We start from the raw sequence: 26,616 nt of genomic DNA, 5'->3' as shown, positions 1-26,616 counted from the left end.
GAGCCTGAGGTTCATGCGCACATAGGGAGCTTTTGGGGTGCTCTGTGTTAGAGCTGCCGTGTTCCTGCTCCAAGCCCCGGTGAATATTGCCTGATGTGCATGGCTGGGAAGGGGCTGGTGATTCCCAAGCGGCTCCTGGGGAGGATTTGGGTCTGGCAACCCACAGAAAGTGGGTGCCCTGAGGCCTTGCATTGCAGAAGGGCCAGACTGGGGGCTCCGGGCTGCCTCTGTGCCGGGTGGGGGGCACAGTGGGGTGCAGGCGATGCCTTCATCCCTGCCTGTGCCCGAGGCATCCCCGCTGCCACCGACCGAGATCAACAGGGCGGGAGGATGCAGGCGAGCATCCTCTGCGGCAGGGCGAGCGCCCGGGGCTGCTTTCGGGGAGACAATAGCCCTCAACGTCCGACGAGGACGCCCGGAACCCCGTTACCGAGAGGCTCAGCCCCGGGGCTCGGCGGGGAGGGCGGCGCAGCGGCGACTACAAGCCCCATCAGGCCGCTGAGGAAGAGGAGGAGGAGGGTGCGAGGCAGCGGGGGAGGAGCCGGGGGCAGGCGGCGGGGCGGTGCGGGAGCGGCTCAGTGCGGCGGCGGCGGGCGCTCGGCGGGGACGCGGCGGCGCGGGCAGCGGCAACGGGGGCTCGTCGGGGCGGCCGCGGCTCCGGGAGCGCCTCCGGCCGCCACCTCGGGGCTCGGCCCCATCATGGGGCGGCCGCTGTGAGCGCGGCGGCGGCGGGGCTGAGCCGATCGCCCCGGACGGGGCTCCCCTCCATTGTTCCCGGGAGCGGCGGGACCGCGCCGCCGCGGGGCTCCGGTGAGTACGGCCAAAACGCTCCGGACGGGGCTGGTCCGCACCGGGACCGGCACCATGGGGCTGGCGGCGGGGTCCGGATCCGGGGGCTGCTCCCGGACCCCCCCCCCCTTCTTGGCCCCCGGGTGCTCCCATCGGCCGTGGCGGGGCGGCTCGACGGCGGGCGCGCACCGAGGGGGTGGGCTCCGGTTTGCGGGCGGCTGCGGTTCGCGCAGCCCCGGGCGGTCGGTGTGAGTGTGTCGGGGCCCCGGTTGCAGCCTCGCCGCGGCCGGAGCCGCTCGGTGGGCGGCCGGTTTGAACGGAGCGGGTCCGAGCTCGTCCTTCGTTCGAGCCGGGGCTGGAAACCGAGCCCCGAGCCCCGGCCCCCGAGCCCGCAGGGCCCCGAGAGCCCCCCGGGCCGCGGGGGAGCCCGGCCGGTGGCTGGGATCTGCTCGCCAATTGCTGCCTGGTCCCTTATTCCCCAAAAGTTCCTGAGCGGGAAGCTCGCGGCTTCCAGAAAAAGATGGAAAAGGAGCTGGGTTTGGTTTTGCTCCAGATTTCGGATCCTGGAGCGTTCCGGTGGAGGAGCTCGGGATAACGCGGTCCTGGAGTTAGTGTTTCCCTTTGTGTTTGCAGACTGCCTGCGGGAGGTGGGGGCTGCCAGAGCCGCCCTTATCCCGAATCTTTTCGTTGTTATCCCGACTCCGTGCGGGTCTCTGGGAATGGCTCTGATTTGTGCCTGCGGAGCGCGGTGTGGCTGCCGGGAATGCGTGTGCCATTCCTGGTCATTGCTGGGTCGAGGCGCAGCCCTTGGCACCGGGATGGGCTTCGTGGGGTGATTTGGGTTGTGGTGGTGGTTGGTTTTTCCATGGGAGCCGTGAGCTTGGGGCGAGGACGGAGCGGGTCTGTGTTGGGGATACACCGGGAGCAGTGGGGCTGAGGGGTCGCTGCCCCATGGCTCCGGTGTCACGGGTGGCTGGTGCAGCTTCCTCCCCATCAATGTTTAAACCTTAACGGCCCGCGGTAATAAAGGCGGGCTCGGCGGCTGCCAGGGTCCCACCAGAGCAAAGGGGGGTCTGTGAGCAGGCAGAGGAGGGGCAGTAGTGATGGTGGTGTTGGGGTGCTCAGGATGGGGGTCTCGGGCACAGAGGCCGAGCCCGGGGGGACGCTGCAGCCCCTGCTCTGGCCAGCAGCCATTTTCCCCACACAGGAGCACTTCCTCCCCTAATCCCGGCGGTGCCCGGCATGCACGGTTGCCTTTGCCTTGTGTTGCTCGGAGGGGATTAGGATAAATAGTCCCAGCCCTGGCGGGGTGACGGCAGGAGCAGAGGCAGCCCGTGAGCGCATCCAGCAGCTCCGGGCACGGGGAGCCTGCCCCCGTCCTGCTGGGAAGGAGCTTGGGCTGTTTCGGATGTGAACTACAGCTCCGTATGGATTTATCCACCTACAAACTCAACCAGGAGCTGTGTTGCCCCCAGTCCCAGCTGGTTTTGGATGCTCTGGCCCCCAAGCCCTGGCTGCTGGAAGGGGCTGGATCACGGATGCTCGTCCCATCCCAGTGATGCAGCTTTGTCCCCTCTTTGGGACCTTCTGCTTCTGGGCATGAAGGTGAACCATTTGGGGATGTGTTTGTTGTTTTGCCCGTCCCCTCCCAGCAGCTTTCCCTGGAGGAGCTGAATGGAGTGAAACCCCCATCCAGTCCTTCCCAGGCTGGAAAACAGCCTCTGCATCTGTGCCCCAGTGCTTGTGTCCCAGTGTCCCTGTCCTCAACCCAGAGCACCACCCCAGCGGAGATTTTCGGGTACCGATGGATGCTCTAAGTCTGAAAATGAAGCCCTCGGGTAGAGATCCCTGAATTTTAGGATGCTTCTGGAAACAAACTGGTTTTACTGGGATCCAGGGAGAGGCTGGACCTTTCCCCATCCTTCCTGCCCCATGTGCCAGGCTCCCACCGCAGTGAGCTGGGTGCAGGCTGCAGCCCGGCCGGGAAGGGTTAAGGCAGGATGTATGCTGCACAGTTGGATATTTATTTTTCCAAGCATGCGTCTGCTTTAAGCATTATAGTTTCTCCCTATAGTTACATTTGCAGTTGTGTTTGCTTTTGATTTCAGCAAATACTTGGTTCCTGACCTGAGCTCGTGGCTGGGGCAGGGGCACAGCTTTTCTCCCTGTCACCGACCAGCTTTGCCTTTGGAATGCCCTCCTTGGAATGCCTGGAGACTGCTGGTGTGGAGCCTCAGAGAGAAACTGAGTCTCCTGCTGTACCAGAGGGCATCAGTGCCAGGCAGGTCTGGACCATGGGCTCCTCCAGACCAGGGTCTGAGCTTGTGCTCTTCTCCCTGTTGAATTTGGCCTTGCCCTGGTGTTTTTCTGCCTCCTGTGTTACTGGTGCCTTTGGGTTGCTCTGATGTGGTGGGTGCTGCCAGCAGAGCCCCCCAGCCCCATCAATCTGACCACCAGCACCTCCCCTATCACAGACACAGCATCAGGGGAAGCCCCATCCTGAGCCTGGGCTCTGACCCTGGGGTGCCCCAACTCAACACCCTGCTCCAGCACCGGCTTTTGGCACCGGGGATGCATTCCCAGGGATGAGCCATGGGATGGGAAGGGGCTTCCCCACTACACTCAGCTCCGAAACCTTCAGCCCAAGCTCCTGCCGAGTGTGGAAGGTCCTGGAAAGGTCCCGTTTTGTGCCACATCCCTGGGACAGCTCAGCCCCATGACTCACAGCACGGGAGATGCCAAAGTGCAGCCTCGGGTCCCCAAGGATACAGGACACAGGTTGCATGGGGCTGCTCCCCAATGCATAGGAGAGCATCTTCCCCAACAGGAGGCTGTGAGGGTGCAGGTGAGCTCAGGGGTGTCCGTCACCGCTCCGGAATAGCTCTGTGGGTGTAATTGCTGCCTGGGATGCAGGGCATCTTTTAGCTCCTGGCTCCTCTCTTGCTGCTTCCATTTTTAGTTGTTTGAATCCACCCCGGAGCAGTAAATTGCAGTGTGCCGGGGCCACGGGCAGCGGGGATGGAGCTGGAGATCCACCCTGAGCCAGCTGCCATCCGTCCTCCCGAGGACATGGTTTCCTGTCGGGGTCTATATAAAGGTTGTACGAGCATGGAGCAGAGCCGTGCTGTTGTTGGCGCAGGTAGGAGCGCTCTCCCTGCTTGCCATGGGAAAAGGAGGCTCCCTTGTCCCCCCGGGAAAGAGGGAAAGGTCTGTGCTGCCCCTTCCCTTCAGCATCTGGGATGTCGCTCTGAATGTGGGATGTTCAGATGTTGGGATGTCCAGGCCAGGTTGGATGGAGTCTTGGGTGACATGGTCTAGTGTGAGGTGTCCCTGCCCATCCAGGAACTGGATGATCTTAAGGTCCTTTCCAACCCAAACTATGATTCTATGTCCCAGGGTGCTTGGTGTGCAGGATGCGTCCCTGTCTGCCTGCTAGCAAAGCCATAGCCGCCTCCTTTCTGTCCTGGGAAGCTGAGCACCGGTCAAGCGCTGGCTCTTGGCTCGCATCCTTCCCTCCCTCCCAGTGACTCTCCCAGACATGGGGCAGCTCGTTGCTGCCAGCGATCCATACGCCATGGAAATATGCTGCTGTCGAGCCCCTGAATCAGCTGGAAGGCACCCGCTCCGAGGTGGATCTGGAGAAGGGCTTTGCTGTGCGCCGAGCCAGCACTGACTCATTGGTCAGGAACTGCTGCTTCTGGAGGCGCTGGGCTCCTTCCCTCCATCCCTCCATCCCTCCCTCCCTCCATCCCTCCATCCCTCCCCTCGGAGGCCCACGCAGACGCTCCGCATTAGGGCATGTTCCGGGGAGCATGTGCTGTCGATAAACACAACCACTTAGAGACAGAACATAATTGCCACAAATACCAAAGCCTGGTTCTTTTTCTTTTTATATCCACCCCCCCCCCCCGCCCCTTGAAGAATTCCACCTCCCTCTTCCAAACCCTGATAAACTGGTCACATTCAATAACTCCTCCAGTGCGCTGGCACTTGGAGATAACGCTGGGGTTTGCTGGGTGCTGCTTTCCCTGTCTCATTGCTTGTGTCATTATTTCCCAGCCAGAGTGTTTGGGGCAGGGAAGAGGTGGCCAGAGCCCCCAAACCTGCCCCCCGAATGGGTTTTCTGCGGCTGAAGGGAGTCCTGAGCTCCCTGGGCAGCATCTGATCTTAAATGGGAGCCCAAGAGAAGGCTCCAGCGAGACCATAGAGCAGCTCCAGTGCCTAAAGGGGCTGCAGAAAACCTGGAGAGGGGCTTTGGACAAGGGCCTGTAGGGGCAGGCCAAGGGGAATGGCTTTAACCTGCCAGAGGGGAGACTGAGATGAGCTCTGAGGCAGAAGCTCTTCCCTGTGAGGGTGCTGAGGCGCTGGCACAGGGTGCCCAGAGAAGCTGTGGCTGCCCCATCCCTGGCAGTGTTCAAGGCCAGGTTGGACACAGGGGCTTGGAGCAACCTGCTCTAGTGGAAGGTGTCCCTGCCCATGGCAGGGGTTGGAACTGGACGAGCTTTAAGGTCCCTTCCAATGTCCCTGTGATCCCCAGGGAAAAGCCAGTGCTCTGAGCAAGGGGAGCGCAGGGTCTCGCTGGAGCAGGAGAGGCGGTTGCCGCAGCTCTGTGCGTGGGGAGGATGAGTAGCGGCTTATTACTCACTACCATTGTTACTCACTGTTTGAACAGTCCGTGCTTGCGACGGCCAGAGGAAGCGCTTGTTCCCACGGCAGGTTGGGAACAGCTCTGGGAGCACGAGGGACAGGGACCGGGTGAGCTTGGGATGCTCGGATCGGGCTGCGGGGGTACGGCTGCACCCCAGGGATGCGCTCTGGTCACTGGAGAGGGGTTTTGGGATAGTATCATCCCATCCACACCCTGGATGTTGTGTTCTCCTGGAGCATCCACCACCAGCAGCACCCCAGCTTTGGGTTGTGCAATGAGCTGGGCAGGGATCTCGCCGGCAAAGCCCAGCGGGAGCAGGAGCACCGGGATCTCCATCCCAGGCTCCTGCAGCCGCAGATGTGTTGGGGGTGGAACACGGCTCCGCGCTGCTGGGAGCAGTTGGCCGGGGCCGGCTGGGCTCCGGCATCAGCTTTGGCTCCCCCTCGAACGTGTTCTGGCAGAGCTCCATGCTCCTGGCGTGGTGGGAAGGAGGGATAAAGGCTATGGAGGGCATGTTCCTATAGCCAGGATTGGGCTCCGCTGGGGCTCCCTGTGCCTGATCCTGGCTCTGATGCCTCCATGCCCGGAGCAGGGGACGGGGTCCGAGGGGATGGGTGGGTTGGAGAGCCCGGCATGAGAGCTGGCAGGGATGAGAGCGAGTTGCAGCGCTGGCCCTGGAAGCCGGGATTTCTCCCCAAACACTGGGAACACAGCTGTCGGTGGAAGGAGATCTGCGTGCGGAGGCGAGCGCTGGTAACCCCTTCAGCTCCGGGAAGTGCTTCCATAGGGAATGCCCTAGAGATCCTATGGGGGTTGGCAGCGGGATCTGTGTCCATCTGTGGCATGGACACGGTCAGGTTTTGGTGTGGATATGCAGGATTTGCTGCAGTGAAGCCTTGGGTTGGAGCGTGGTGCTGCTGGTCCTGGGTCATTTGGGGCAGAAGATGCTGTGGAAGCAAGGGGCAGAGGCCAGAGGTCTGCTTGCGCAGGGGAGAAGCGGCCTTTCAGAGCCCCATAGGAACGTTTCTCCTGTCCAAAACCTGTTGAGATTTGAAGCTCATTTTCCATCTGAGCATGATTAGAGAAAACTAAAGACGTTTCTGGGAGCTGCCACGATGAGCTGGCTTGGGTCAAAGACTTGGAGTCATTTTGATCAATGTGGGAATTCCTTTTCTTGGCACGAACAAGTGCAGGAATTGGGGAGCAGAAATCTCCTTTTCTTCAACAGGAAAATGTCTCCCACTATTCTGGGAAGTTCCCCTGCACCCAATTGTGCTTCACCAGCGCTTTTATTCTCAATGTATATCAGTGCTTTTATGCAGGAGAACATGACCCTGCCAGGCAGCACCGCAGGGTCTGGGATGCTCCGTGGCACATCCCGCTGGCTGGGATGGATGCTCCAGGAGCATCACCGGCAATGGGGAGCACGGAGGGGCTGGGCGGTGGGATGCGGGGCTGTGTCTCACCCTGCCCTCACTCTGCTCTCCTCATTCACAGCTCGGAGGGGCTGACGGCCCGGCGGAGACCCCCCCGCGCCCGCCCGGGGCCAGCCCGGGGTCCCCATGGAGTGGGAGTTGCGGAGCCCAGTCGCCGAGCAGTAGCCGCAGCAGTGGGATGTTTACCTGGAGGTGCCTCATCCTTTGGGCTGTGCTGGTCACAGCCGCGCTCTCAGCTGCCAGGCCGGCCCCGACCCTGCCCGACCAAGGTAAGATGGGCAAACCAACCCACCATGGGCATCCAACACACCTCATCCAACTAGCCCACCATGGGCATCCAACCCACCTCATCCAACCAACCCACCACAGGCATCCAACCCACCTCATCCAACCAACCCACCTCATTCAACCAACCCACCATGGGCATCCAACCCATCGCGTCCAACCAACCCACCTCATCCAACCAACCCACCTCATCCAATCAACCCACCATGGGCATCCAACCCACCTCATCCAACCAACCCACCTCATCCGAGCAACCCACCATGGGCATCCCACCCACTGTGGGCATCCAACCCACCTCATCCAACCAACCCACCTCATCCAACCAACCCCCTGTGGGCATCCAACCCACCATGGGCATCTAACCCATCGCGTCCAACCAACCCACCATGGGCAACCGTGGGCAACCATGTCCAACCAACCCGCGCTTCCAACCAACCCATCATGTCCAACCAACCCACCTCATCCAACCAACCCACCTCATCCAACCACCCCACCATGGCCATGCCAGCCGGGAGCATCCAACTTTCTTGTCCCTTGCGTTTCTCCCTTGGCAATAAGACAGCCAGTGTCCCATGTGGAAGAGGCAGAGGCTGGTGTGAGGTGCCACCACGGGGCTACAGCAGGGCCATGGGCACAGCACGGTGCCACGTGGCTGCCCAGGAGCTGCCAGCGGGGACATGGTGCATGTTGTCCAATTTGCTTGGGCACAAGGAGTGTGTGCACGGTTCCAGTGTTCCCTGTGGATGTTCTAAACCTGGAGAGAAATAGTGGCAAAACCTGGTGGTGTTGGTTTGGAGAAGGATGTGAAGCCCTGGGGGCTGTGTCACAACGCTGCGACCTGTGTGAAACCTTGTACTTGATGATCCTGAGCTCAGGAGGTGGGGATGAGGATTTGGGAGCAGGGTACCGGCGCTGGCAGCGCATGGGATGAACGCATCCCATGGAGACCCTCGGGATTGCTCCCACCTTTCTCCTGGCTGGAGAATGAATTCCCATGGGGCTGCGTTTAAAGCTGGGGCTGGTGCAGGTGGTTCCTGCAGCCTCTGTGCTGCAGCAGAGCATCACTGGGCTGGAGATGAAGAGCACATCCCCAGGCGAGGGCATCCCTCTCGCTTCTCATCGAGGGGCAGTGGATGGGCTCAGGGGGTCTCCTGCCCTCTCCAAAAACACAGCTCCAGCAGTTAAAAGCCTTTGGTTCTTCCCCTTGGTGAGGCAGAGAATAAGCAGAGCCGGCAGCGCCGCGCAGGGCTTCTGACTCGCTGCCTTTTGGTTTTAATTACCCAAGAATGTCTGGTCTGTGGGCACTGCTTTGCTTCCTAAGGCTCACTCCCTCTTGTCCCCCACCAAACCCCAGGAGGCTGGTTGCTGGTGAACAGTTCCTTCACGGATCACGGCTTGGAATGGGGCAGGAGCCGGCGTGGGTGAGCAAAACCCTCACGGCATCAGTGGTGTGATCCCGGCTGGAACGGGGCCACGATGCTGTGGCTGGGTCGGTGGCTCTGGGCTGAGCAGCAGGTCCTTTGGTCACGGATCCATCCGGAGCCGTGCTCCCTGGGGAGCTGCGGAGCAGAGGCTGGGCAGCGCATCCCTGCTCCCGGGGACCATCTCCAAGACTTTTCCATTGGCATGCTCGCTCCCCGCTTGTGTCAACAACGCGGTTGACAGCGGTAAACATGTTTTTCTCGGGAGATTGCTCTTCCTGGAAGAGGTTTCCTGGTGGTGTTTGTGGTGAGGCACTGGCAGCCTCGACCGTGGCATTGGGAATGCTGGCGGGGTGGTCGAACCCAGGGCTAACTTGAGCAGAGGTGGGTTTTGGGGTGCTCCCGGAGGGCTTTGGAAGCAGCGTGAGGAGGTTGGAGAGGAGGGAGCTGGTTCCTCGCCAGCCTCATGCCAGGGCTAACAATAACCTCTGGAAACGATTCCCGACACGGTTCCCAGCAGGGCGGCCCAATTAGTGCCACAGCAGGAGCCCGGCTGGGGCAGAGTCCGTCCCTTGGCTCTGGGGCCGGCTGCTGGGAACACAATGTTCCCAGCAGGACATGCGGGATGGGAAGAGCTGCTCTGGAGCCAGGATCCACAGCCAACGCTGCCGGCACCTTGCAGCTCACCTGCCGGGGGGCTCCAGATCCTGTCCCACAGGAGATTGGGGTCCCATGGGGTGTGTGTGGGGCATCGTGTCCATCATCACTGGTCCATGAGCATCCGCGCTCTGGTGGCAGCAGCTTTCCCGGACTTTGTCCTGGATGTTTATGGGTTCTGATGCCACTAAACTTCCATCTCCTGGAGCCAGGAATCCCGGATTCTCCGTCCTGGCCCCCCTCTCCTCTCCTGATGGAATTTGGGGGTTTGGGGAGCTGTGCGAAACCTTGCAGCAAATAACCCATTAACGGGCACTCGCTGCGTTTTACAGTCACCTAAATTTGGAGGTGGTAAAAAACCCCGGATAAGGGGAAAAGCCAAGAAATTTCCATGAGCAGCCTCCCGCGCCCTCCTCACAAAGCCCGTCTTTGTCTCCAGGTTAAATAGAAACCTGCACAAAATTGCCGAGGGGATTTTTTTCCTCTCTCCCTGTCTGCTATTGTCCTCACTGCTGCTGCTGCTCAGGCATTTCCATGCTCAGGGGCTGCCTCATCCCTGCCTGCGGGTGCAAAGCAGGTTTCTATGGGGAGCTGCAGGGGGGACACTGTAACCTGCACTCCAGCCTCAAAGACGTTTGAGGCTCTTTGGTCCAAAGCCTGGGACACGTTATCCCCAGCCACAGCATCCCTGGAGGTGACACAGCGAGCGGCTTGTCTTGTCCCTGGGTGGGTTTTGTTCTCCTGCTCCCTGTTTCCTTGCTGTCCATCCCCCTTCCCTTGTCTTGCAGCTCTTGGTGTCTCCCCATGGATTCCCAAGGGATCAGGTTTGGAGCCCATCACACAGCCCGGAGATGGCCAAGCCATGAAGCCACTTGATGGCAGCAGCCCAGGGTTGTTATTGGAGCTTGGGGGGACCCCACCAGCGCCTCCAAGCCCCCCCCATGCCCCAGACCCCAATGGCAGGGGCATCGCTGCGTCCTCTGGGCCATGGCGCTGCTGCCCTTCCCCTCCCAGCCTGTCGAGCGGGCATTGTTCCCACCTCCCGCCTTTCCACTCGGATGCTGCTGCTCCGGCCCTTAATTGAGGAGGAAAAAAGGGAAATATGAGTCTTTGGGATAAGCGGCAGCGCTCCGGAGCCTGGGCTATGGAGCTGCCCCAAGAGCAGGACATCCCCATTGCAGGAGGGGTGTCTGTGGGGCTGGGGGCTGCCTGTTGAGCCCCCCATGTGTGGGGCACCGCAATGAGGCAGAAAGCCATTGGCATGTGTATGAATGGGGGTGTTCACTGTGCCCCCTGGGATGGGCAGGACCCCCTTGGGGTATCCGAGGCCTGAGGGGAGCCGATGGGTGAGTGCTTGTGCCCCGAGGTGCTGCCCCGGGTGCTTTGGGTGATGCAGAGCATTGAACGTGGCTGCCCCAGGGGGAAAGGGGTGGGTTTGTTCTGACAGCTTTGCAAATGACCAACACGGCTGTTAATTAAGTGCTGCTTCGTTTGACACAGCCTGGGAAGAGCGGGATGCTTGGAGCACTGCATCAATCCCCATCTCCCGGCATCCGGGGACCAGAGGGTGGGAGAAGCTGCTTGAACACCCCAACATAGCTTCATTAGGAAGAGCTGGTGGTGCTTCAACCGCCCTCAAGGGTGCTTTGGGTCCCCTGGAAAGAGCTGTGGGTGCTTTGAGCCCCTTATGGGGCTCCCCCATCCTATGGAAGGGAAGCCAGGAGAGTGCATCACCCCGGGATGCAGGGATGCTGCTGGGGGCATAGCCCCTGATGCTTGCATCTGCGTCTCCCCCATCCTAGGGAAGGGGAGCCAGGGATGCGCATCACCCCGGGATGCAGGGATGCTGCTGGGGGCATCCCCCTCTGTTGCAGCCTGGGCTGGGGGGGGGGGGTGAAGACCTTTTTAAATAAGAAAGAAGCCAATCCCCACATCCCGGTAAAGCGCTTCCTGTTGGGATTAGCGGGGCTGCCGGGCATGTGTGTGCTTTCTCCTCAGGAAATACCTTCGGAAAGCCCCGCTGGGGTCTCCAGGGCAACCGGCGGCCCCTCGCCCCCCGCCCGCATTGTCCCCGCGCCGCTTTGTTGGCCGCTTTATTGCCATCCCCATCGGCATTGGCATCGCCGGCTGCGGCTGGGCTGTGTGTGCACAGGGATGGGGGGCACCGGGAATAGGGGGGGAAGGTGAATCAGCGCCCTGCTTTCCCCAGGGCTGTCCCTATGTGCTGTTATCCCCACCGGGGACCAGGCGGTGACAGTTATACGTGCTCGGTGACACTCTCCATCTGGCCGGTGCTCGCCAGGCTCGGCTCCGCTCTCGGTTCCATTTCAAAGCTGGGATAAGGTCGTAAAACCACCACGGGCTGCTCTGACCGGTGCTTTTTTGGGCTGTAAACTGCACTGGAATGGGATGGGATCCTGTGAGATCCAGACTAAGAAGCTGGTGCTATCCCCCATCCCAAAGAGTTAAACAAACAGCAGATAGTTCAGTTCTAACGTGTGTTTTGCTGCTTCCTTTGGGGCAGGCACTGTGGGTATGTTGTTTGCTCTCCTCCCTGTTGCCCTGGTTGCTCTCGGGAGGCTGTGGCTGGGCCGTGGTTTGGGTTACAGAGCAGCAGAACATGAGGAAGAGATAACAATAGAATCATGGTTTGGGTTGGAAAAGACCTTAAGATCATCCAGTTCTAACCCCCTGCCATGGGCAGGGACACCTCACACCAGACCATGTCACCCAAGGCTCTGTCCAAGCTGGCCTCGATGTTTCAAGCTGATGGAGCCCAGTGATCCCATGGGCTCACCCTAACGAAAGTGCCTGGAGCAGCCCGGGACCACGCTGCTCCGGGTGCTGCGATCCTTGGACTGCGATTCCAATGGGATGTGTGTGCCAGCCCAGCCGCCCCAGTGCCAGGGCCACGTCCAAGCCTGTGCTGGCCGGGTGAGTTAACCTGGACACGCTCATTAGCCTGTGAATTCCTTCTGGGGCCGTTCCCACCATGCCGCGTTTTCCGCCTCATCCCGCAGTGCCAGAGATGTGCCGTGGGTTACCAAAGGGCAGGATCCTGCCCTGCCCTCTGCCTCCCCTCTCCCGTCCATCACGCTCCACACAGCCCCGGTCATGCTGTTAATGCAAAACAGCCCCTGATGCGGCTGGGGGAAGGGGCTGCTGCCTTTGAAAGGGGATCTGGCCACACGCCGGCAGGGTTTGGTGGCATGAAGCAGTGGTGGCACTTGCACGGGGTCCTGTGTGATGCTGTGCCCATGGGAAGGGACCTGTCCGAGCTGGGGCGCTGCCTCCCTGGCATTGAGCTGGGGTGGGTTGAAGTTTTCCCTCCCTCCAAAGACCTTTCTACCCGCAGGCCACCTCCAGGACACCAGTTTAAAGGTGTTTCTGGAGCATGGGCAGGTTTTCCTGCAGACCTTTTGGTAGGAGCCCATGGTGGTCCTGAAGGCAGCTCGGTCAGGATCCCAGCTCTTGGATCCCAGCAGTGTTTTGGGATCAAACTGATCTTGGCGTGGTGTGAGTTCAGTTGGTGGTGGTGGGACCGTGCAGCTCCAGCAGCACGCACCATGGTGATGGGACCCTGGATCTGTGCATGGCTCCTCGTGTGCTGGTGGCGGGGGACAAGCAACAGGAGTATTTGTGCCTAGGGATGGTCCTCAGCAGCTCCAGTTGCCTTCTGCAGGTTATTCTGTTCCATAAGGAATGTGCCGGTGTGTGGGAAGGGCAGCGCTGAGCGCAGAGGGAATGGAGGGAGCGCGATAAGGGCAGATAAGGCTGTGTCTGCGGCTCCACGTTTCGTGTTGGTTTGGGTTCTCGTGGCTGTTTATCACTCAGTGACCTTGCTCTGGTGGAGAAGGGGATGGGGACGGGCAGGAGGACGTCGTGTTACCGGGTCCCGTGGTGCTCAGACCGGCGGCGACGGGACATTGTGTGTGCTGGAGGAAGCCTGTGACTAATCACTTGAAACACAAATCAGAGCTACTACAAGTGCCCGGCCCGCGAGAGACAACAGGGGAAAACAGCATCGCAAAGCCAGACCCTTCCCCCTCCACCTAAGGGACTCCCACCAGGCTTCATCTTCCATGTTGAAACGCTTCCTGATGGATCTGGAGCCCTGTTTTGGTCTCGTAGCAGCGGAGCAAAGCGAATCCTTCCTTGAAGTGCTAAACAAGAGAAAAAGGAGAAACTCTGGAGCCGCTTGTGGATGTTTTCCCCATGAAGCTTCTCATCAGTACAAGGAAGCAAGAAGTGGCCAGAAAGCGAAGTGCAGGTCACGATGGAGAGCTCAGCTTTTGGGTTTGGCAGCAGGGAGCTGCTGGTGGGTCCTGGGGGGAGCAGAGCACTCCCTGCCTGCACTCCCTGCCTGCACTCCCTGCCTGCGCTGCTTCAGCTCCGGGGATGTTGGACCAGGATGTTTAGTGCAGGATGAGCTGCCCCATGGCTGATCAGGGGTGCATCAGAGAGGAGAAGAGGTTGTGCTTGTCTGGCTCGGTGGGCACCGAGGGGTGAGGGTGATGCCATGTGTTAGTTCTGCATCCAGACGGTATGCACCGGGATGCTGGTTCCCAAGGGAAAGCTGTGGCTTTGCCCTTTCCCCCGTGGCTGCAGCATGGTTCCTGCAGGCTGTGGGCCCACTGAACACCTTGGTCCTTGGTGGGGACACCCCTCGAGCTGAAGTTTGAACCTTTCCAAGCTGTTTCCAAGGATTAGTTGGAATTTTCCAGCCCCTACTCTGGACCGGTTGAGATGTGGAGAGCTTCAGCTATGTCCCTGCGTTCCGACTGGCCAGCTATTCCCAAGCCACCATCCCGGAGGTGCAGCATTTGGGACCTGGAGCCACGCACTTCATCCCGGGATGATGCTCACACTGCATCCACACCATCACATGGAGCCACTGCGCCTGCGGAGCTGCAACAGCCTGAACCCTTCCTCAGGCCGTGGAATTGGAGGAGATGGTTGGAAACCTGGACCAAGGCCAGGATGGGGAGAGCTCCTTAGGCACCACCATGGAGGGTGGAAGGGCAGCGCTTGAGGACGGAGCCAACGTCTGCACAACCAGGGTCAGGAGACAAGATGAGGCAGCAGCGGGATGGAGAGAAAGGACCTTTGTGCTGCTCACACGTGTCACGTCGGGAGCAGCTGCAGCTCTCCCTGCCTTGGGAACGCCGTGGCCGGCATCTGTTTCACCGCAGCTCCCTGGGCTGACCCTTCCCATGCCGCTGCTCTCGCAGCCCCGCTCCCTGCCCGCTGTCCTGCCGCAGCCCCTCGGCATTCCCTGCCCTTCCTGCCCCAATGCGCTCTAATAACCACAGCGAGGGTCCCGGTGGTGACATGGGGACCCTGGCCCGCTTCGCTGCTGCCCCACTCATGGTGCTGGGGGTCCCGGGGTCTCTGCACTGTGGCAGAGCCAAGCAGGGATTTGGGATGCTCCTGGGAGAGGCTGGTCCTGCCCAAGCAGCTGGCGCTGCCTGAGGTGTCTCCGGCTGCCCCCATCTCAGCCCCTTGCCATGGCGCGCTCAGCTTATGTGCTTATAAGAGACCCAGGGGTGTGTGGGTGCTTTAGAACTGCCCAGCACCCAAGTGGGTCCTATGTGGGGTGAAGCACTCGGTGCTCACAGCCGCTGCCTTCCCATCCCCTCCGCTCTGCAGCCGCTGCCATCAGCTCCCGTCCTCGGGGGCAGCACAGGAGCATCCCAGCAGCGCATGTTGCCTCATTAACAGCAGCATGTTTTCCTTTGGTCTCTATTTCTTTTCTCCTTTTCTCTTCTCTCCTTTCTCTCTCCTAACGCCTCCAGTTCTGCCCAAAGCCAAAATCGAAGTGGAATCCTACTCTGCTCACCCCGGCGACCTCCTCCAGCTGCGCTGCCGGCTGAGGGATGACGTTCAGAGCATCAACTGGGTGCGCGACGGCATCCAGCTCACCGAGAACAACCGGACCCGCATCACCGGGGAGGAGGTAGAGGTCAGGGATGCGGTGCCCGAGGACTCGGGGCTCTATGCCTGCATGACCAACAGCCCCTCGGGGAGCGAGACCACCTACTTCTCCGTCAACGTCTCAGGTTCGTAGCGGCCCCGGGTGCGCAGGGAAGGGGCAGCCCCGGGGCCGGAGCAAGGAGCGGGCTGCATCCGCACGTCCTTTGCATGCACCGGCCACCGTGGATCTGCGCAGTGAGTTGGGGCGGATTTGGGGTGCCAAAGGAGACACTGGTGACCCCCCCCCATCTGCTGCAGCACAGGGAGAAGCACTGGAGGTTGTGGAGCGTTGTTCTGCATGGGGCTGAGGTCTGTGTTGGTGTTGATGGAGCACGGGAGGTGTGCGCCGAGGCTTGGGGTGTTCTGTGCACTGCTGCTGTCCCCAAGGGGATGGTGGCACGGGGCGAGGAGCTGTGCTTGGGCACACTGTGGAGCTCTGAAATCACCTCCGGGGGCAAACAGCTTGTGGGGCTGTGAGCATGGGACAGCAGCACTGTGGGTGCTGGTGACATGCACAGTGTGATCCCTGCACTCCCTGCTGAGCACCACCAACCCACCATGCTGTGGCCACGCTCAGAAGGGGTCCATGCACGGGAGCTCAACCGGGCATCTCTCCTCTTGCAGACGCGCTCCCCTCGGCAGAGGATGATGATGATGAAGATGATTCCTCTTCGGAGGAGAAGGAGGCGGATAACACCAAGCCGAACCGTACGTATGAGATGGGTTTGTCCCTGGAGCTGTGCTGGCCGTTGGTGGGGGGCAAGGGGAAGCTGGGCACGCTTGAAAGCATCACCTAGGGATGGAGGATGCAGTGGGGAGGGCAGCGGCTGCTGCTGCAGCCCAGGGCACCCAGCGGTGGTGAGGTCCTGGTGTGGGGAAAGCAGCCTGGTCAGAGCAAGGGGATGCGCAGACAGGGCTATGGCATTGCTGCTGCTGCAGCCATGCATGCTGAGCATGCACCTCACAGAGAAAGAGCCCTGTGATAACACCCCATGTTGGGGAGCTCCCCTTGCTGCACCTCTCCAGGTCCTCAGCTCAGCGCTGCCCTGGGCAGCATTAAACCAGGAGCAAAACCCCGGAGCTCCCTATGGGTGTCAATGGGTGCTGAGCCCCCCGCTCTGCTCCCCAGAGGCCATCGCTCCCTACTGGACCTATCCCGAGAAGATGGAGAAGAAGCTCCACGCCGTCCCCGCTGCCAAGACAGTGAAGTTCAAGTGTCCATCGAGCGGGACGCCCAACCCCACACTGCGCTGGCTGAAGAACGGCAAAGAGTTCAAACCCGACCACCGCATCGGCGGGTACAAGGTACCAGGGAGGGCAGCAGCACCCTATGGATGGGGCTTGGAGCAAGTGTGAGGCGTCCCTGCCCATGGCAGGGGGTTGGAACTGGGTGATATTAAGGTCCTTTTCAACTTAAACCATTCTATGATCCTATGGCTCCAGTCCTGCAGTGGGGCTGCTGCGGAAGGGAGCAGCGTGCAGACCCCCAAGCATATCCCCTGCCCAAAGCAGTGCATGGACCACGCTCCTCCAGCACCCAGGGTTGCAGCTCCAGCCCAGACACCCCCCTGGTGACCCCGCAAAGGGAGCACCGTCCCCTTTCTCCCTCTCAGTTTCCTGCCCAGGGCTCCCATGCCAGGGACACGCAGCAGGAATGTGGCCACGTCACAGCTCCCGGCTCCGTGCAGCACAGCCTGGGGAGGGCCATGGGCTCGCAGCGGGGCTGCTGGCAGCACCACGGCTCCCTGTATGGTGACAGCGCCGTGCCCTGGATAGCTAATGGGGCTGAAATGCAGGACTGTGGAAACAACCAGATTCCAGCGGGGAGCGAAGAATGCAGCCAAAGGGAGAGGGAAAACTGCCCCTGTGCCCATGGCCAGAGGGACCTTGGGGCACCCACAGCCCAACAGAGCCGCCGGGATCCATCCCAAAGGGAATGTGCCTGGTCACGGTGGCCATCCCGGGGCTGGCGATGGGGAGTGGCGCGGATCCCAGCCCGCAGCCAGCCGGGAAGCGCAGTGGGAACAAACAATGCTGGTCTGTTCCAAAGGGATGTCCCTGTGCCCATCGCGCTCCGATCCCAACATCTGCTCCCTGTGCAGTTGGCTCCATGGCCAGGCTGTCCCGGGACAGCTGGGAGCGATTACGGTCCCTCTGTAGGAAAAGGGAAAGGTGACCTCAAAGGGAGATTTATGTCCTGCCCATGCGGAGGGGCTGAGGCAGCTCTGCCATGGATGGGGATGAGGATTCATGTGCTGCAGTTTTGGATGTGACCTGTGGCCATCCCCGTGTCCCCAGGTCCGCTACGCGACCTGGAGCATCATCATGGACTCGGTGGTGCCGTCCGATAAGGGCAACTACACGTGCATCGTGGAGAACAAATACGGGAGCATCAACCACACGTACCAGCTGGATGTCGTGGGTGAGGAGCGTGGGTCCCCTCTATCCCACCGTTCCCAGCGGATGCGGGTGCTGCAGGGATGGGGATGGGGATGGAGAGGTTCGATCTGGGGGTTTTTAATTGTGGTGGAAATAATTTCATAGACCAGACAGAAACTTGTTCTAATCGCCTTATTAGCCATAATTCCCAGCTGGGAAGGCTGGTCTGAGCAGTTCCACATGTGGAGCTGCTCTAAATGCCAGTAAATGAACCATTAAAAATGTGATTTAATTTGATTACACTGAGCAAACTGAAGGGAACAGCCAGCGAGGTGAACAAAGGGGTTTGTTAATGCTGACTCACCACAGTGGCAGCCGCTTTGTTAACAGCCGGGGCCCTCCTTAGGTTTGTTTCACCTCTCACCCCCCTAAAATAGGTACAAACGTCTTGTCCCCGCACCAGGATTTCACCTATCCCATAGCTGGGGTTCCTCATTGCATGGTGGGGTGGCCGAGCATCCCGAGCCCCATCATGAGGTGCCCCGCGCTCCTGCATCCCGCAGAGCGGTCCCCGCACCGGCCCATCCTGCAGGCAGGGCTGCCTGCCAACAAGACAGTGGCCCTGGGCAGCAACGTGGAGTTTGTCTGCAAGGTCTACAGCGACCCCCAGCCCCACATCCAGTGGCTGAAGCACATCGAGGTCAACGGCAGCAAGATCGGCCCCGACAACCTGCCCTATGTCCAGATCCTGAAGGTAAAGCCGCACGCCGGGATGCTCCATCCCGCATCCCTGCAGGCTCGATGCTTGGGGACCACCGTTGGGCATCTGGGTGGCCTCGGGGCAGCAGGAGCCCCAGAGCCACCACCAGGCTCCGTGCCGGGGTCCCACAGAAGCACACGCCATGGGGCTGGGTGGGCGACCCTGGGCAACGCATGGGGCTGGATGCAGGGAGCTGAGCCCCTGCTCCATCCCAATGAGAGCAGCTCCCTCTGCACCGCAGCAGCGCTGCTCACAGCGTGCGCACCGGCCCCTGCAGCATCCCCAGATGTGGAGCAGGATGGTCACAGCCCCATGTCTACTCCTGCATCCCGTGTTCATCCCCATCCCTTCCCGCCCGGCAGTGGGTGCGGGCGCTGCCGGTGCTCACGGCCTCAATGTGATTCCATGTTGTTGGTCTGTTCCAGCACTCGGGGATTAATAGCTCTGATGCGGAGGTGCTGACCCTGTATAATGTGACAGAGGCGGAGAGCGGGGAGTATGTTTGTAAGGTTTCCAATTATATTGGCGAGGCCAACCAGTCTGCGTGGCTCACGGTCACCAGGCCTCGGGCACAAGGTAATCGGGAGAACACCCGCCGGGGTGTTTCCTCGGACCATCAGTCCCCGGCGGTGGAGAACAGACCTCTGGGCTCTCTTGTTTCTGCTGTTCCTGGTGCCACAAGCCATGGAAAAATCCTCAGCGGGGCCGGCTGGGGTTGTGCTCTCTGTGTGTGTCCTCATGTCTCTCCTGTTTGCTTCCCATCCCCGGTGTGTTGTGGATCCGGCACCACTGAACAGTGGTCCTTGTGGGTGCTGCTATGGGGCCAGCCTGCACCCAGCCCTGGCACCCGTCTGCATGTGGATGGGGACAACGTGGTGCTGTGTGCTCCATCTGTGGTGTTCTCTTGTCTCCATCTTCCTGTCTCCATCCTCCTTGTCTCCATCCTCCTGTCTCCATCTCCATCCTCCTGTCTCCATCCTCCTTGTCTCCATCTTCCTGTCTCCATCCTCCTTGTCTCCATCTTCCTGTCTCCATCCTTCTTGTCTCCATCCTCCTGTCTCCATCTCCATCCTCCTGTCTCCATCCTCCTGTCTCCATCTCCATCCTCCTGTCTCCATCCTCCTTATCTCCATCCTCCTGTCTCCATCCTCCTGTCTCCATCTCCATCCTCCTGCCTCTGTCTCCATCCTACTTATCTCCATCTCCATCCCCGTCTCCATCCTCCTTATCTCCATCCTCCTTGTCTCCATCCTCCTGTCTCCATCTCCATCCTCCTGCCTCTGTCTCCATCCTCCTGTCTCCATCCTTCCATCTCTGTTCTTCCATCTCCATCCTCCTGTCTTCACCCTTGTTGTCTCCACCCTTGTTATCTCCATCCTCCTTGTCTCCATCCTCCTGTCTCCATCTCCATCCTTCTGTCTCCATCCTCCTATCTCTGTACTCCTTCTCTCCATCCTCCTGTTTCCACCCTCGTTGCCTCCACCCTTGTTGTCTCCATCCTTCTGTCTCCATCCTCTTGTCTCCATCCTCCTTCTCTCCATCTCCATCCTCCCGTCTCCATCCTCGTGCCTCCCCGTGTCGTGCAAGTCACCCGGCCGGCTCTGCCTGGGGTTCATTTCTCCATGCAGCCCATTGCCAGCATGTTCAGATGGGCAGGACACTCAGTTTGGTGAAGGGTTTTTAACCAGCATCTCCTTAGGTCCGCCTGGATGAGTGGTCATCCTGAGGGTCTCTCTAGCAGGTCTGCAGTTGGTCTCTGTCTGCTCCCCGGGGGTCTGGCAAATGAGACTGGGCTCTCCCTCCTCTCTGGCCTCCTTCCCACAGGATCTCATGTCGTTTGCTTCTCCGTTTTTTGCTTCCATTTTTCCCTCTAGACGGCTGGCGTTAACACGACAGACAAAGAAATGGAAGTCCTTCACTTAAGGAATGTCTCATTTGAGGATGCTGGGGAGTATACATGTTTGGCGGGTAATTCTATTGGGATCTCCCATCACTCTGCATGGTTGACAGTTCTCGAAGGTATATACTCCTCTTCCTTTCCTCCCTCCTTTCCAATGTATGCATCGCGGTCCGGGAGAGACGCACATCCCGGCATCCCCCTGTGCACTGAGCTGCGGGAATGCTGCGGGAATGCTGCGTGCAGCCGGAGCGGGATGGGATGCGCATCCCCCCACTGTGTGTCCCCACTTGGGGTCTGCCCCCTGCTCTCTCCCTGGCCCAGTTGATGCATACCCGGGAGCTTAACCAGGGGCTGCTCCACTGGAGCAGGAGGGTCCCATGCCCAGGGCAAGGCCAGTGCTGCCCATGCAGGGATTTGGGGTGCTGCCTGCCTTGCCCTGCAGCACAGGACCCATGCTGGGCTGTGTGTGTCGCTTCTGCTGGGGACAGGCTGCCCCTGTGTCCCCATTGATGCTGCTCCTCAGGCATCAATGCACGGACCAAAGCCTGATAACAGCAGCCGGGAAAGTTTTTGGGGTGCCGCGTGGTTGGTGCTTCCCAGCCAAAAACTTTCCCCGTTATCAGGCGCTGCTTTGCCAGCCGGGTGTGTGTGCTGGAGGTGGGACAGGAATCTTCACTCCCTCTTACACCTCTCTCTGAGTCTCTGTTCTTGGGGGGGGTCAGGCTGGGGGATGCAGATTCATCACTGTTTATGGCCATGCTGGACCGTGCCATGTGGCTGCAGCCCTTTGGAGGCTGTGCATGGCTCTGATGTGTCCCAGCAAAGCAGGGTCTGCCCCATGGATGGGTCCCACCACAGGTCGCTGCCACTTGGAGGTGCTTCTGGCTGCTTTGCCCCGAGTCATTCCCCATCACACCGTGCTCAGGGTAACCCCAGGACTTGAGCTCTGAGTGGATGCTGAGCGTAGCACTGGGAAAGGGGCCCATTCCCGGGATGCTGCGTTGCCCCATCCCTCCGGGATGCACACACCGGGGTGGGTGGCACCCCCTGGTCCCTGCGACACGCTGCACCGAGGCTTCCAGCAATGCAGAGCGTGCCCCCAGCGAGCTCAGCCCTGGGGGGCTCACGGGTGCTAACACCCTGTTCACACCGACCCAGCTATTGAAGACACCCCGGCCATGATGACGTCCCCCCTTTACCTGGAGATCATCATTTACTGCACCGGGGCCTTCCTCATCTCCTGCATGGTGGTGACCATCATCATCTACAAGATGAAGAGCACCACCAAGAAGACGGACTTTAACAGCCAGCTGGCCGTGCACAAGCTGGCCAAGAGCATCCCTCTGCGCAGACAGGTAACAGAAAGTAGAGAGGGGGTTTGTTTGCACCTACTGCCCCTCCTGGGGACACCCAGCACTGTGTGACCTATGCCACCCTCTCAGCTTTGTGCCCATCGTGGGGCAGGATGGGGGGGACATCCATGGGCTGTGCCCCAGCACAGCGAGCAGGGGGGATGCACGGGTGACCCATTGGCACGGCTCAGCGAGGGTGAGGAGAGGAGCAGAAGGATTTACAGCAGCTTAATGTTATAGAATCATGGAATGGTTTGGGTTGGAAAGGAGCTTAAGATCATCCAGTTCCAACCCCCTGCCACGGGCAGGGACACCTTCCACTGGAGCACGTTGCTCCAAGCCCCTGTGTCCAACCTGGCCTTGAACACTGCCAGGGATGGGGCAGCCACAGCTTCTCTGGGCACCCTGTGCCAGCGCCTCAGCACCCTCACAGGGAACAACTTCTGCCTTAGATCTAACCTGAACTTCCCCTGTTTCAGTTTGAACCCATCACCCCTTGTCCCATCACTCTAGTCCCTGATGAAGGTCCCTCTCCAGCATCCTTGTAGCCCCCTTCAGACACTGGAGGTGCTCTGAGGTCTCCACGCAGCTTCTCTTCTCCAGGCTGAGCATCCCCAATGGTCTCAGCCTGTCCCATACGAGAGCTGCTCCAGCCCCTGAGCATCCTTGTTTTACACCCTGGGGACACAGGAGGACTCCCAGCCTGTGTGTTTTGTGGTATCAGTAGCTGGAAATGAATTACAACCAACTTAGTGTGGATCCAGCTTGGCAGCAGCACGTGCCTGCGGGCAGGGGGCTGCGGGCAGGGTTTGGGGTGTGAAGGCTCCTGGTTCAGCATCCCCCTGGCATGGGGGCAGCAGGCGCAGCGTGAAGGTAACCCACGGTCCCACCGCAGGTCTCGGCCGACTCCAGCTCCTCCATGAACTCGGGCGTGATGCTGGTCCGGCCTTCGCGCCTCTCCTCCAGCGGCACCCCCATGCTGGCCGGCGTCTCCGAGTACGAGCTCCCCGAGGACCCGCGCTGGGAGCTGCCAAGGGATAGGTGAGGTCCCATCCGTGCCCTGGGATGAGCCGCCGGAGCAGCCGGGCTGCGAGCTGGGTGCTGGTGGCACCGGGGATGCGCTTTGCCATGTGCCCACGTTGGGGTCTCTCCTCCTGCCAGGCTGATCCTGGGCAAGCCGCTGGGAGAAGGATGCTTCGGGCAGGTCGTGCTGGCAGAAGCCATTGGCCTTGACAAGGACAAACCAAACCGTGTGACCAAGGTGGCCGTGAAGATGCTCAAGTGTAAGTGGTGGTGAGAAAGGGGGAGTCCAGGCACGATGGTGCAATGTGGGGGAACCCAGCCTGATCCCCCCCCAACAACCAACCTCTGCCTTCTCCATCGCTTTAGCCGATGCCACGGAGAAGGACTTGTCTGACCTCATCTCCGAGATGGAGATGATGAAGATGATCGGCAAGCACAAGAACATCATCAACCTGCTGGGAGCCTGCACGCAGGACGGTGAGGCTGGGAAAGGGCTCACCCTGCACCCGCGGGGCCCGGAGCTCCTGCTCCATGGTCCAACCTCTCATCCCCCCATAGGACCCCTCTATGTGATCGTGGAGTACGCCAGCAAGGGCAACCTGCGGGAGTACCTGCAAGCACGGCGGCCCCCGGGCATGGAGTACTGCTACAACCCCACACGTGTCCCCGAGGAGCAGCTCTCCTTCAAGGACCTGGTCTCCTGTGCCTACCAAGTGGCCCGGGGCATGGAGTACCTGGCCTCCAAGAAGGTGAGGAGCATCCCAATGGGATGGGGGGCTCGGAGCGGGGAGATGCAGCGTTCCCTCCGAGCCTATTTCATGGTGGGGACCATCCTTGGGGACCTGCTGATGTCCCCGCGCTCGGTCAGTGCATCCACAGGGACCTGGCGGCCAGGAACGTCCTGGTGACCGAGGACAACGTGATGAAGATCGCTGACTTCGGCCTGGCCCGTGACATCCACCACATCGATTACTATAAGAAGACCACGAATGTGAGTGTTGGGCGAGGGGCTGCGCCAGGGTGGGTGAATCCAAAGGTGCTCTGTATGCCAGGGATGCCCCATCCCATAATGGTGATGCCATGGGCAGGCAGGGCTGCATCCCTGTCACAATCCCTGGCAGCACAGAGCTGATGTGGAGCTTTCCTTTGCCCCAGGGTCGCCTGCCAGTGAAGTGGATGGCCCCAGAGGCTCTGTTTGACCGAATATACACTCACCAGAGTGATGTGTGAGTAGCAACATGGGACATGGGATGGGGTGGGGGGTCCCAAAGCCAGTGGTGCAGGGGGAAGCCCCTTCAAGCAGATGAACTTGTAACCATACCCAAAGTGGGGATGCCAGCCCCATGGATGCATCTCTTGTGCTTGCCCTGGGTAGGTGGTCCTTCGGTGTGCTCCTGTGGGAGATCTTCACATTGGGTGGCTCACCCTACCCCGGTGTGCCCGTCGAGGAGCTCTTCAAGCTGCTGAAGGAAGGGCACAGGATGGACAAGCCCAGCAACTGCACCAACGAGCTGTGAGTGCGGAGTGGGGCAGGGAATGGGGCTGCAGCGGCCCCGGGGCACGGGCACGGGGGGACAGGGTGATGTTCAGATGCTTTCCCAACAGTTCCCAGCCCTGCAGAACATAAGTTCAATCTGTTTGTGATAATCATAGAATAGGTTTGGGATAAAGGGAGCTTAAAGCTCGTCCAGTTCCAACCCCCTGCCACGGGCAGGGACACCTTCCACTAGAGCAGGTTGCTCCAAGCCCCTGTGTCCAACCTGGCCTTGAACACTGTCAGGGATGGGGCAGCCACAGCTTCTCTGGGCACCCTGTGCCAGCGCCTCAGCACCCTCACAGGGAAGAGCTTCTGCCTCAGAGCTCATCTCAATCTCCCCTCGGGCAGGTTAAAGCCATTCCCCTTGTCCTGTCCCTCCATCCCTTGTCCAAAGCCCCTCTTCAGGGTTTCTGCAGCCCCTTTAGGCACTGGAGCTGCTCCAAGGTCTCCCCTTCAGGAGCTTTCTCTTCAACCAACAACTCCCTCTGTTGCTTCTCACAGGAGTGGATCTCAGGATTACCCCGGAGCAGGGACTAGCCCAGCTCCCTGAGCATCCTCCTCCCAAAGCATCCCTGCAGCCGGGAGGTCCGTTCCTTCCATGCAGGGTATTAGCCCTGTATCCCTGGAATAACCCCTTTCCTGGCCATGGGCTCCCAGCCTGAGTGCCGGTAGCCATTCCTGGGTGCTGTCCTGCTCCCATAGCGGGGTCCCCAGGCTCAGCCCTCGCCTCCCCTCTGCCCGCAGGTACATGATGATGCGGGATTGCTGGCACGCCATCCCATCCCAGAGACCCACCTTCAAGCAGTTGGTGGAAGACCTGGACAGGATCGTGGCCATGACCTCCAACCAGGTAGGAGAGAAGCACCATGGTGCCGGGGCTGGGTGCTCCGCATGGGATGCTCTATCCCATCCTGAGCCCATCCTCGGGGTTCGTCCCTCTCAGGAGTACCTGGACCTCTCCATGCCGCTGGATCAGTATTCTCCCGGCTTCCCGGACACCCGCAGCTCCACATGCTCCTCGGGAGAGGACTCGGTGTTCTCCCACGACCCTCTTCCAGACGAGCCGTGCCTTCCCAAGCTCCCCCCTCAGCACACCAACGGCGGACTGAAGCGACACTGAGGGGTGGCACTGCCACCAGGGACTGCCACACCGTGCCACGGGCTGCCCGCTCCTGCTTGAGCTATTGCAGAAGGGGTTCAGAGACACAACCGGAGCATCTCACATAACCAAAACCATCCACGTCTTGTGCCGGGAGCTCCCTGCAGCCCAAAGGTTTCCTTCTGCTGTTCCTTTTCTCTTTCCAAACCTCTGCCATCCAGCCTGTGCTTGGATATTTCCACTTGGTTAAGCCGGAATCCTCTCCTGTGGGCAGTGCCCGGCCAGGGAGCCAACCACCCATCCCGGGATGGGCTCGGAAAGCCGGGATTATCCATGACTTGGAGCTAAGCCGGGCCCAGCGCCGGCTTCCTGTGGCTGTGCAAGGGGCTGATCCTGCAGCTCAGCAGCGTGAGCACCGATGGGATTTGCTCTCCAAACCCCCGGCACGTCGGGATCGGGAGCTGCAGCGGGTGCATTGCTCAGAGGCAGCCGAAACCCCCCCCCCCAGTGCTAAAGACGAAACTCCTGTGTACATAACGACAAATATGTATAAATATGAATATATATTTACATGTCTTTTTAAAAGGGTTGTTACCAGAGATATACCAGGCGGGTAGGAAGGTACTAGTGGCTGGTAGGGATCAGTTGCTATAAAAACAACATAAAAGAAAAAAAAAGTCCATATATTTTGCTACTTTTGCTGTTTTTATTTTTTTAAATTATGTTCTAAACCTATTTCAGTTTAGGTCCCTCGGTATGAATTGCTGCTGCTGCTTCAGTTTTATATGGGGTTGTATTAAACAGTAATAATAACGTCGATGCCTTTTGGGAATACGTTGTCATGATGTGCCTGCCCCTTCCCTGGCCCTCCTGCACCCCGTGGCACCGGCGCCCATGGCACCATATTGGTGCGTGGTGTGGTTGTGCCGCAGGGGTTTGGCAGTGCCAGCGAGGGGTTGGGATGGTGCCGGGGATGGGGCTGCACCCCCTGCCCCAGCCATTGGCTCCCATGGGAAGGAGCAGGGGGCTGGGATCATGCCGGACCCCAAGGCATTGGTCCAGCCCGCCCCGGGCGATGCCCACCAGTGCCTTACCGGGAGCATCCGCATCCTGCCCGAGCTCTGCTCCATGGAGCTGGTGCTGGGGAGGACACGCTGGGGTGTTTCCCTGGTCAGGGAAGGGGACTCGTCTCTCCCCTTCCCTCCCTCCCTGTCACCGGCGTTGAGACTCCGGAGCCAGGCCGCTATTACTTGAAAAGTTTATTTTGCCTTTGTATGGAGAAATATTATTTGTTGTAAACTCTTCTGTAATGAATCTGGAATTCTTGTAATTATTAAAGACTTTAACCCAGACCCCA

At 60.0% G+C, this 26,616-nt stretch overlaps 1 protein-coding gene across 4 annotated transcripts; it reads left to right on the top strand.

Moving 5' to 3' along the window:
* Window positions 1–556: 556 nt before the first annotated feature.
* Window positions 557–26,616, top strand: FGFR1 (fibroblast growth factor receptor 1). 4 transcript variants are annotated; one of them, XM_030509945.1, is made up of 18 exons: window positions 557–810; window positions 6,935–7,142; window positions 15,032–15,295; window positions 15,834–15,917; window positions 16,339–16,514; window positions 17,508–17,631; window positions 18,152–18,342; window positions 20,223–20,367; window positions 21,407–21,603; window positions 22,496–22,641; window positions 22,762–22,883; window positions 22,990–23,100; window positions 23,182–23,372; window positions 23,492–23,614; window positions 23,779–23,849; window positions 23,999–24,136; window positions 24,905–25,010; window positions 25,104–26,616. In XM_030509945.1, exons 2-18 carry the CDS (start codon window positions 7,052–7,054, stop codon window positions 25,278–25,280), a joined length of 2,457 nt encoding a protein of 818 aa, XP_030365805.1. In that variant the 5' UTR covers window positions 557–810; window positions 6,935–7,051; the 3' UTR covers window positions 25,281–26,616. The 4 variants fall into 4 exon arrangements, with proteins under 4 accessions (XP_030365805.1, XP_030365804.1, XP_030365807.1 ...); XM_030509944.1 differs by having other exon boundaries at window positions 21,407–21,609; XM_030509947.1 differs by lacking the exon at window positions 15,032–15,295.

This window comes from Strigops habroptila, chromosome 21 (genome assembly GCF_004027225.2).
Source record: "Strigops habroptila isolate Jane chromosome 21, bStrHab1.2.pri, whole genome shotgun sequence".
In the NCBI taxonomy this organism is placed as follows: Eukaryota; Metazoa; Chordata; class Aves; order Psittaciformes; family Psittacidae; genus Strigops; species Strigops habroptila.
This window is presented reverse-complemented; position numbering and strand designations above follow the sequence as displayed.